This window comes from Poromitra crassiceps, assembly GCF_964638095.1.
Source record: "Poromitra crassiceps genome assembly, chromosome: 18".
NCBI classification, from domain to species: Eukaryota; Metazoa; Chordata; class Actinopteri; order Beryciformes; family Melamphaidae; genus Poromitra; species Poromitra crassiceps.
Genome location: NC_139636.1, coordinates 26823069 through 26835355, shown reverse-complemented (window position 1 = coordinate 26835355; position 12287 = coordinate 26823069). Strand labels below are relative to the sequence as shown.

Below are 12287 nucleotides of genomic sequence, written 5' to 3'. Positions count from 1 at the left end.
AGAGACAGTTGGAAGTCATGCTCTGTGCTGTACACTAGAGACAGTTGGAAGTCATGCTCTGTGCTGTACACTAGAGACAGTTGGAAGTCATGCTCTGTACTGTACACTAGAGACAGTTGGAAGTCATGCTCTGTGCTGTACACTAGAGACAGTTGGAAGGCATGCTCTGTGCTGTACACTAGAGACAGTTGGAAGGCATGCTCTGTGCTGTACACTAGAGACAGTTGGAAGTCATGCTCTGTGCTGTACACTAGAGACAGTTGGAAGTCATGCTCTGTGCTGTACACTAGAGACAGTTGGAAGTCATGCTCTGTGCTGTACACTAGAGACAGTTGGAAGTCATGCTCTGTGCTGTACAGAGACAGTTGGAAGTCATGCTCTGTGCTGTACAGAGACAGTTGGAAGTCATGCTCTGTGCTGTACACTAGAGACAGTTGGAAGTCATGCTCTGTACTGTACACTAGACACAGTTGGAAGTCATGCTCTGTGCTGTACACTAGAGACAGTTGGAAGTCATGCTCTGTACTGTACACTAGAGACAGTTGGAAGTCATGCTCTGTACTGTACACTAGAGACAGTTGGAAGTCATGCTCTGTGCTGTACAGAGACAGTTGGAAGTCATGCTCTGTGCTGTACACTAGAGACAGTTGGAAGTCATGCTCTGTGCTGTACACTAGAGACAGTTGGAAGTCATGCTCTGTGCTGTACACTAGAGACAGTTGGAAGTCATGCTCTGTGCTGTACACTAGAGACAGAAAGAGAGAGTTTGAATGTGAGGAGGGACAGAGGGGGGGAGTGATCATAGTGAAGAGCGCTAGTTGGCTTGGAAAAGCATTCTCAATCATCCCAGCTTCATGCCTTGGCTATAAACTAGCCTCTTTTGGCAAATTATAACGACTCATACGAGTGTACCGTGCCAACTGTAATTACTCCTGTGGTTGTTTTTAATAGGGTAATAATAGGCAGCATGTCTGCATGACTGACTGTAAATTGTGTAATACTTGGATCAGCCAACAGGCTGACAGTGAGTCACACAACTACAACATGTGGACCAAATAAATACCACAAATTTACTTTTGAGCGGCAACTTAAGCCGGGTGACAAAAAGAAAGAGAAAGTCTTGAATGATTTTTCACATTCTCATCTTACATTTTTCATTATTACAAGGTGCAATCTCCATTTATGAGACAAATTCAACAACTGCTGGAAAGAATACTGTCGTTCATGAAGCTATTTCTGAATTTCTTGAATTTGCGATGCAAAAGGCAAGAGGAAATTAGTAGGGCTGTACCCTGAATACCATCTTTGGGCTTCGAAGCTTCAGTGACAAGTCTTCAAATAGATTGAAAGCTTCGACGGGGGCGCGGGGCGCGTAGTGACAATGAGAGGCGAGGAGAAAAATCACACTTCAAGGATTTTCCTTCTTATTGAAACGAAAATGGATAAAAAATGTCCAATAAGCACATCAAATAAATGACAGCCATAGCCCATAAAAAGGAATTTGCTCATATACTGTACAGTAGGGCTGTGCCGATTCACTTATCTCCCGATTCGATACTATCACGATACTTTGGTGCCGATTCGATATATATTGCGATTCACGATTATTGCGATTCTACGATTATTGCGATTCGATATTACGATTTATTGCGATTTTTGTTTATTTTTTTCTTTTCTTTTTTCAGTTTGTTTGCTTTTTTACACTAGATTAGAACATGGGAAAAGTTGAATCATACACTAGAGACTGTATATTATATATCATGAGTAGGGCTGGGCGATATAGTTAAAAACAGGGGCGGACTGGGATCATAATTCAGGCCGGGCATTAGATACCAAGCAGGCCAGGCCGATATGGGCCAACCCGCGTGAAATTTGGGCCGTTTGAAGCCAGATTTGGGCCGTTTGAAGTCCAATTTTACAATGAGATGCACCCACTTTAACCCTGAAGTGTAATTATTACTTCAGACTAACTAATAAAGTAATAAAACCACTAGTAAACCAGTAGGCGGCGCCTAGCCTGCTGTTCAGTGAGTGGCCTGACTGCAAGCACCAAAAAAAAAAAAAAAAAAAAAAATTTTTTTTTTTTTTTTTTTTTTTTTTTTTTATTTGCGATTATCGATTCTGGAATAAAAGATCGATCCAAAAAATCGTGACATTAAAAATCGCGATACTTAGGTGAATCGATTTTTTCTCCCACCCCTACTGTACAGTAGGCCCTGGTGGCTGCATGGTCAAACTGTCTCAGTTTCAGTGCTGGTAAGTAGCATTAGATGAGAGCTGTGAGGCACAATGTCCTTGTCTGAGAGAATAAGCAATAATAATTCATGTTGATGCGTAATGAATAATGTTGGATTACTATTTCAAAATAAATTTCAGAAGAAAAACGAAGCATTCGAATACCGATTTGGAAATCGATGACCAATCGCATCGATTGAAGCTTCGAAGCTTTTGCGTCAGCCCTAGAAATTACGGTAGTTCATTCCTGCCACTTACTTGCGCAACATTTGAGAAAGAGGAACAAGAGAGAAGTGAATTTCTGACACCTGGCAGAAACTAAAAACTAAAAAAAGAAGATCAGAAAATAAAGCAGGACATAGTGTGTGTAGATCTGTGGTATCTGTATACGCAGGTATGTGTTCACACAGACACTTCTAAATAAGGAGACCAAAGAGTGCTGCTCAGATAAGTGCCTTGTACTGTAAGCAGCTCACAGAAAGCCTGTCCCCCTCCATGTGATACTTGGGTTTGGGTCCTTTACTGCCAGCAGCACACTCTAAGTCCCATCATCCAATCACAGGAGCTGTAACAACAGCTCATGTAGGTCACTACTAGGTTGACACTGACAGCTTGTCACTGAACCAGGTGCCTAAAGTCCTGTCCACGCCAATAAGGCTCCATGCAACTAAGTTAGCACTGTTGTGTTGATGACATGAGGCAGGCCAAACAGCCGCATGTTTGTCTAAGTTTAAATCACTGCTCCCAGACGAACAGGCCATCATTTGAAAACCTCACCTGGGCTCCAAGTAGATTTTTCAAATAGACACGTCTCTAGTCTGAACCAGGTGTCCAAAAATAATGACGTGTGAGAAACACGGCTTAAGTCACACACCCTATGCAGTAGGGCTGTGCCGATTCACTTATCTCCCGATTCGATACTATCACGATACTTTGGTGCCGATTCGATATATATTGCGATTCACGATTATTGCGATTCTACGATTATTGCGATTCGATATTACGATTTATTGCGATTTTTGTTTATTTTTTTCTTTTCTTTTTTCAGTTTGTTTGCTTTTTTACACTAGATTAGAACATGGGAAAAGTTGAATCATACACTAGAGACTGTATATTATATATCATGAGTAGGGCTGGGCGATATAGTTAAAAACAGGGGCGGACTGGGATCATAATTCAGGCCGGGCATTAGATACCAAGCAGGCCAGGCCGATATGGGCCAACCCGCGTGAAATTTGGGCCGTTTGAAGCCAGATTTGGGCCGTTTGAAGTCCAATTTTACAATGAGATGCACCCACTTTAACCCTGAAGTGTAATTATTACTTCAGACTAACTAATAAAGTAATAAAACCACTAGTAAACCAGTAGGCGGCGCCTAGCCTGCTGTTCAGTGAGTGGCCTGACTGCAAGCACCAAAAAAAAAAAAAAAAAAAAAAATTTTTTTTTTTTTTTTTTTTTTTTTTTTTTATTTGCGATTATCGATTCTGGAATAAAAGATCGATCCAAAAAATCGTGACATTAAAAATCGCGATACTTAGGTGAATCGATTTTTTCTCCCACCCCTACTATGCAGTGCCCCTCACGCTTTTGGACTACATTCCTGTACTTATTTGCGAGGACCTGGCACCTTTGGTGGCATGAGTGGTTTTTTGTTTTTGTCTGCCATGTAAATAAACCTGATAGACCCTTTTCACGGGGGCCATTTTGTGTTGAAAAGGCAAAGTAAACACAGGTGAAAGCAAAACAGTAATGAGGGTTTCCAACTGAAACCCTCAGTGTTTTGCTTGCACCTGTTTACCCTGTCATTTCGACACAAAATGGCCACCGTGAAAAGGGTCTATAGTTGACGCTTTCATTTCCCTCCCTACTAAAAACAGAATTGGCTCATTTCCATAAAGACAGGTGATTAAGTAACGAGCCCATGGTAATCACATGACCTGAGAGCTGCTCTGCAGAGTATATGGTCAACTTCAGACATTGTCATGGCTAAATTGAATTTGAATTGAATTGAATTTGAACGATTGTTGAATTTGCTGTCCATATGTCCGATGCGTGGACTATTTTTTTTAAATTAGACAAGGTGAGCATTTTCTCCCCTCTCTGCTGGGACAATAATAACATCTAAATTCATATTTGCATAGATCAAAACAGACCTTATTTGGAGTGCTGCAGACCTGTAAGTCCCACAGTTAAATATGTGGGACATTGTGCATGTAATGTTGAGTGTGCAGAAATAATTGGTTATATAATTGGTTGAGTGAAGGGCTGGAAGCCCCACATCAATGTGTTGCATTTCAAAACCCGTGCGGTCCAGCTGAGTGTGCAGTGCACATTTAGGTCGACTTGTAGCTGCATGGCATGACCAGGATATGTTTTATTGCTGTCATTTCGTTACTTGTTTCCTATGTTCAAAAAGTAGATATTCTATGAACGTGTTGAATATTTGACTGGCAAATGGTTGAAGCCATTGCAGTTTCCTTGTGGTGTTTTATGTATGATTATTAGGATGTCTCACAGCCAAGTATGCCAGCATTTTATGTTGTGCACAGCGCAGTTATATCTGTAGTCCACTAGGTTTGTAAAAAAAAAGCATTGTTTTTGACAAAATGTGCATTATGTAGCCTATGCAACATAATTAAATATTATCATCAGTCAGTCAGTCAGTCAGTCAGTATATAAATGGGAGCTGGGGCTCTCTCTGTCTGTCTGTCTGTCTGTCTGTTTGTTTATCTGTCTCTCTGTCCCACTGTGATGTCATAAATCCCCCTGTGACATCATCAGTGATGTCATAAATCCCACTGTGACATCATCAGTGATGTCATAAATCCCACTGTGACATCATCAGTGATGTCATAAATCTGACATCATCAGTGATGCTGGTCTCATTGGCCACACAGCAGCCGAGTCGTGGGCAAGGCCGCACAGCGGCCGAGCTGCGAATGCGAGCTGCAGGGCCAGGTTTTAGGCCATTAGGTCTACAGTAAGTAAGCTATACGTCTGCACTGAGCACCACCATGCCTCCAATGCACTTGTTGTCTTGACATGTTCCGGAACCGTTTCCCTCCACACCCAAACACCTCATCATTTACAATTTAAGCACTGGCCTTATGACTTCATGACTGAGAAGCAGCCTAAGTGATAAGATTGAGCAAATCATTTTCATTAGAAAACATTCTGACTCATTTCAATTTTTCATCTAGATTATTTTCTTTGGAATTTTTGGTTGTATTAGTCAGTAGCCCACAGAGACAGGAAAGACAGTGGTTGAGAGAGGAGGGGGTGACAAACCGTGACATGCTACAAACGTCCCAGGCCGGATCTGAACCCACGACATTGTGGTTGAACATCCATCCACCAGCACGCACGCCCCTGCCTAATTTCTGATTAGATTAAAGCACTATGCCCCATCCACTGCTGCAGTGCACTGCACTGTATGCTCTCTCTGAAGAAGGTCCACTACAGAGCAGATAAGATGTTCCACTCCAAATATGGCCAAGGCATTTCAGTTTAGTGTATTTGCTTGCAACAGAGCTGAGGAAATGCTAAATGTGGTTCCTGGAGAATAAACCCAGCAATGTACAAATTAAAAGGTACGGTTTCTCTCTGGCTGGCGGGGGAAATTATCCTGGTGGATTGTCCCATAAAATGCATTTTAGAGACTATGCTTGCTTGCTTTCAAAGTACGCATTTCTCAGTGTTTTGATATTTTTAGTGCAACTGCATAATTGTGATGGCTGTATGACTGTATTTGGGCACCTGTTAGTATAAATAACATAAATGTACTAAGGGTCAATAAGGGAAGTCATGTTTAAGTCTAAATCTGTTTAGACAGTAATTGCCATGAGTAATTGCAAAAGTGGAAAAAGATGTAATGAAATGTTGACGTGAGTCCTTGACCTTGAGGAACCTTGCAAAAATCAGCCAATTGCTGCCTTCCAAAACCTAATAGGCCAATTACAAATCCAACTACTATTGCAACCAGTGCGTGCAGGTCGCACTTAACTTAGATCACTGGTTGATTACAAATTGGCTGAGTTGGAGTTGTGCTGCATTAAACATAGATTAAACACAAATGTACACAGGCTAAATAATGCACAATACAATGAACTACCCGACACGACAGCATGAAACTTATTCTGCAGTCTCTAGGCCCTTTTCACAGCAGCAACCGTTTTGAGGTGGTAAAGCAGTCAGTAAAGCAGGTGTAAATAAACCAATGCATTTTATAATGGTTCCATTCCATTTAGGTGCTCCAGTGCCAGGGCCTTCATTAATGTTATTGGTTATGGTTGGTTACACCTGCTTTACCACCTCAAACGTTGCTGTGAAAAGGACTTTTTTTACCTGGCGGAGGACACACCGTCCATCAGTGGAGAGGCAAAGCCAGGCTACTTATCTCGTTAAAAGAGGTACTGCACAAAAAACATGTTTTTGAGATGTAAACTAAACTAAATTAAATGTCTGGCCTATCGATGAAACACATCATCAGTGGTGTTACTGTCGACTTTGACACCAACTATATAACAAACAAAAAATACATTTCATGGGTTGAATGGCTGTGTCATCTGCAGTATAGAAAATCAACCCTTTAGAATTCATTGAAGTGACTCTTTATAAGTCAACAGCTCTACTGCACGTTTCATGGTAGCCTACAGTTTAGTGGCTTGCAGAGCTTTTATACTAGTTTACTGTAGCAGAGAGGGAGAGAGAAATCAAAACACAGACCTGGGAAGGACAAGGTTGCACGTTGTAAACACAGATGTCAGTTGTCCTAACTAACGTACATGCGGCTCTCTAGTTGTTGCACTCACTCACCAGATATGCTCCGACAGTGCCTTGTGCCAACATAAGGGCGCATTCCGCTATCAAGAATATCTTGATATTTGAGAAGCATGATGAGTTTTTACGGGGGCCATCTCGCGGAAGAATGTCCCCGCCGCTCCTGGCCGAATCCCGGCTGTGTTTTTTCACCTGCATCCTTTCTACTTTGCAGCAGCAGCGGTGCGATCAAACCAAAGACAGGCTGAGCCCAGAGAGAGAAGACACTGCTAGGTACAGTGCTTTCCTTTCCCCCTGAAGACTACATTCGGCGCCTCTGTCTGTCTGTCTGTCTGTCTGTCTGTCTGTCTGTCGGACTGTCTCTTTCCCCCTCTCCTCGTTCCGTCCTCTTACATCTGACAAACTATGGCCGTAAAACACACATCCAAACTCGGCGTGCAGGGCTGGTCGTCGTCTGCGGCGTGGCAGCACCTACACATCGCCTCCTCGTCGACGCCAAGCAGCCTGGACACATGTGAACTCCCTGACGAGGTTTGTTGCAAAGAAGAAGGCACAAGTGAACCGCTCGCAAGCAGCTTTCTGTCATGCATGCATGTTATCACCGCCGCTCCCTCCGGAGATTTGTTGTTGGTAAAGTCGCAGGTTTTGTCGCAGGTAAAGAGGTCCGGGTTTAGTCCGACGACAGGCTCCTAGCCACGGAGCGAATGCCGCTCTGAACTGTCATGGTCCTTTGGTAGACACCGGTAGACACTGGCGTCTCTCTCTCTCTCTCTCTCTCTCTCTCTCTCTCTCTCTCTCTCTCTCTCTCTCTCTCTCTCTCTCTCTCTCTCTCTCTCTCTCTCTCTCTCTCGTCTCTCTCCCTCTCTCTCTCTCTTTCGCTCTCTCTCTCTCTCTCTCTCTCTCTCTCTCACTTCTGACTCAGATCCTCCTCTGTACAGCCTGGCACATACACAGCAGCCTATAGTGGCGCTGTCTGTGCAGCATGCATCACAAGGCTGCCTGGTAGTGGCTGCTCAACTTGCCTTTGGCTTCTACTCACTGGAAAATCAATGGGCTACAGTAGCCTAGTCCTATAAATTAGTAGGCTACTGTAGCCTAGTCCTACTGTATAAATCAGTAGGCTACAGTAGCATAGTGCTACTGTATAAATCAGTAGACTACAGACAGTAGCCTAGCCCATAGGCAACCTTCATAATTCAGTCCACACATTAGGTCATTAGGTTTATGAGATTTTTTGTCTCTGATTCAAATCATCCAGTTTTGTAAACTTTTTCTAAATGAAATAATGGTGATGTTTAGCACCATTTAGTCACAATGCCTATGACATCATCAGTGCCTATGAGTAAGTAAGTAAATAATTTATTTCGGTCCATTTGTCAGTTTCACATAAATGCATTACAGTAATAATGTGCGTTTACATGTAGGAGACCGAAAAGGTGTAGGCTGAAGCCGCAGCGTATGAATGCCTACCCTTTTTTACATTTCATTACATAAAAAAACAAAAAATAAGATAGTTGCAAGAATCAGTTAACAACGAGAAGGAAAGTTTGCAATAGATCGACATAATCTCTGCTCTATTATGTGCAGCGCACAATTGCTCAACTTTGCATCACTGATTACATCACTCACTGATGACATCACAATGATGCCACAATAGCTCGAGTGACATCACTGATGATGTCACAATGCCTATGACATCATCAGTGATGTAATAAGATGATTTTGGTAATAGATACAGTAGCCTGTTCCTCTAAAACAGTGGTTCCCAAACGAATTGTGGTCTGCACCTGGTGGTCTGGTCTGCCAGAGCATTGGTCTTTTTTTTTCTGGTAAGTTTCTGGTATCGTATGAAACTAGAAGCCAACCACTTCCTGCTTTCACATTTGGATGTAGGCTACTGTATCATTTGTTGTATTTGCTTTGCTTTCTGTTTAACAGTTCCTGGTGGCACACTGTTTTAGGGGGGGGGGTGACAACCCTCCTACTCTCCTGTCTTGCAATGGCCGTGGGCTGATTGAGCACACCGTGGGCTTTTTAAGCCGGCAGACCTTTCAGTGTTGCTTTCCCTCCACCTGTGTGCAACTTTTTGTGCTGTTATTTTGGTTTGTAGTTTGTGTTTAGTCCTTCATTTGAGGTAATACATGAATGTTATAACTTTACTTTGACGTGTGACTCCCTCAGTCCCTCCTTTTGTTACTTGCCTGAGCTGGGTTTCTAACACAAGACTGTTCTAAGACAAGATACAAGATAGATACAAGATACTTTATTAATGCCACACAACAATGTTGGTGGTAATTGTTTGGTACAGCATGGTAGCTCAGCTTCAGTGTAAGAAGTAGACAAACAGACACAACACCATAAACATTACAGCACGCACAGGGAAACATACAGGAGCAGAGAAAAGTAAAAGTCCAGATTGGGGGGGGGGGGGGGGGGGGGGGCTAGCAGGGGGAGTTTAGAGTTCTGATTGCTGTTGGGAAGAAGCTGTTTTTAAACTGGGTGGTTTTGGTGGATATGGGGCATATGGCTCCATGATATGATGACGCTCCTCTTGAGATGAGACAGTGACGTATAGGATAGATAATCCCCCATGGCCCTGTAGCGAAGGAGTTGGAAGAGGTGGTGAGCTGGATGGGAGGGGTCTCTGATGATTTTACAAGACTATCTGTATAGGTAGAGTAGAGATAACAGTGAAACTATGACCAAAACAGTTCTTAATTTCTACAATATCTAATTGTGATAACTTCTTGTAAATTAAGTAATGATGGCGTTTAACAATTCATCAATTTGCTGGGAATCCCCTGAAGGAGCCCTGGTTGTCCCCAGACTCCATATTGAGAACCACTGCTCTAAAATGTATCATGGGGCTTACATGGTGCTGTTTTGTAACGGCTGCCAGTGGCCTAAGATGAGCTAATGGAGAAGCTATAATGTAATGTAACCATAATGTGATGATGATGATGACGACGGGCGATGACGATGCTGATGATGATGCTGATGATGGGGTGGATTTAAAGGATGACAAACATGCTTCAACAAACTATTTGTTTTTTCCTTCCTTGTTTTACCTCCTTTATCGTAGTTCCACATTCTGTACTGGTTTAGGCTCACAGCTAGCATTCTGTGCTGGTTTAGGCTCACAGCTAGCATTCTGTACTGGTTTAGGCTTACAGCTAGCATTCTGTGCTGGTTTAGGCTCACAGCTAGCATTCTGTGCTGGTTTAGGCTCACAGCTAGCATTCTGTGCTGGTTTAGGCTCACAGCTAGCATTCTGTGCTGGTTTAGGCTCACAGCTAGCATTCTGTGCTGGTTTAGGCTCACAGCTAGCATTCTGTACTGGTTTAGGCTTACAGCTAGCATTCTGTGCTGGTTTAGGCTCACAGCTAGCATTCTGTGCTGGTTTAGGCTCACAGCTAGCATTCTGTGCTGGTTTAGGCTCACAGCTAGGGGTTTTGCACTTTGGTTTGGATAGAGCCAGCAGCAGTAAGCAATGTAAAGGTCAAGGAGATGAGCTGGTGGGGGGATATAACAATGGATCATGTAAAATAGCACACACAGAGTTAATAAAACTATCGTTTATAGCATAAACCCAAAAAGCCTGAAACCATCTCTGTATCACTTCCTCAGATTTTTGGAACAGATCCCATCCCAATCACTGAGTCAGCGCCACGTGGAATTATCATTTCACTTACTATTAACATCATCCAGACGACTGTGTGTGTGTGTGTGTGTGTGTGTGTGTGTGTGTGTGTGTGTGTGTGTGTGTGTGTGTGTGTGTGTGTGTGCGTGCGTGCGTGCGTGCGTGCGTGCGTGCGTGCGTGCGTGCGTGTGTGTGTGAGTGTGTGCCTGTCTGTGTGTTCGCTTGTGTGTCTGTGATCTGTATGTTTGATCACAACTTGTGTGTGTCTCTGCGACAACGTGTGTGACTGTGTGTAATACTGTTTACATACAGACTTGCCGGGACATGAGTCAGGTTGTAAAAGACAGTGGGCGGAGATGGGTTGGACCGGTGCCAGGAATGTATGAATGGAAAAGTCTGCAGAGTATTGTCCTGCCCTCTGAAATAGCGGGTATTTATAGGATTTGGAAAAGGGTGGACTGCGGAAGAGAAGCCCAGCCCTTCTGCTGGGAGACATTTGGATATGGGAAAAGGTGGAGGAATAAGCGGGAATACTAAACTTGACACTTGAGTTAGAAATGACCAATTCCCCCCAAATGGGAATCCACTTGATGAGTCATGGACAAAATAGCAACTCTGTGACGAAGAAGGAAAAATCTTAAAAGCAAACCAAGGTCCAACCCCCGACCCCCCTTTTCTTTTTTTTTAACCTTAATCATTTCAATAGGCTACCTTTTCTGCAACTACAATATAGGCCTACAACTCCTACTACCACCAATAAAGAAATACAGAAATACAGCCCGCAAATTACCCTGTAAGTACAGGGTAACAAGATCTGTACTTACAGGGTAAGTCCGGGGTACCACACCTGTACTTATACCCTGTAAGTACAGATTTGGTACCCTCTACTTACAGGGTAAATTCACTTCTTGTACCCCGTACTTACCCTGGAAGTACAGATCTTGTTACCCTGTACTTAAAGGGTAATTTGCGGGCTGTATTCTAAAGCGTTACCAAGAAATGTTCTTACATTTTAACTTTAGGTTGTACGTAGCCCATCAGGGAGCAATTATGCTGACAGTTATGCACGTATGGCTCTTGAATCAAAGGAAATCTGGGCATCTAAAATACCGGTAGCTACTACTACTACTTTTGATTCTACGTTTTTCTTTTGCTAGTATAATACATTTCTGTATGTGTCCCAGGACACAACACTTATTGAGAGCTCATCTCGAACAGTTCACACTGCTAACATTATAAAATAAATAATACAATTATGAATCTATTGGCTTATAGGTATCATGACCAGCTCAGTGGCCTTGTGGTCTGAGTGTCCACCCTGAGACTGGGAGGTCGTGAGTTCGATCCCCGGCCGAGTCATACCAAAGACTATAAAAATGGGACCCGTTTGCCTCCCTGCTTGGCACTCAGCATCAAAGGGTTGGAATTGGGGGGTTAAATCACCATGTGATTCCCGAGCGCGGCGCACGCTGCCGCTCCCCGCTCCCCCAGGGGATGGGTCAAATGCGGAGAACAAATTTCACACATTGTGTGACAATCAGTGTGACTTTACCTTTACCTTTAGGGGTTGCCCCTTAGCTGTAATGACCATATACCACAGCCTGCTGTGAGCTCAACCCTGAGCAATGAACAT

The 12287-nt window shown here is 43.2% G+C and overlaps 1 protein-coding gene across 2 annotated transcripts in view; it reads right to left on the bottom strand.

Annotated features, from left to right (window-relative positions):
* slco3a1a (solute carrier organic anion transporter family member 3A1a) overlaps positions 1-7741 on the bottom strand; it is a 58541-nt gene extending 50800 nt beyond the window's left edge. For both annotated transcript variants that reach the window (XM_083655022.1, XM_083655023.1), the window contains exon 1: positions 7051-7741. In XM_083655022.1, coding sequence (XP_083511148.1) covers positions 7051-7212 — 162 coding nt within the window. In that variant the 5' untranslated portion in view covers positions 7213-7741. The remainder of the gene's footprint in view (positions 1-7050) is intronic.
* Between the last annotated feature and the right edge of the window lie 4546 nt (positions 7742-12287).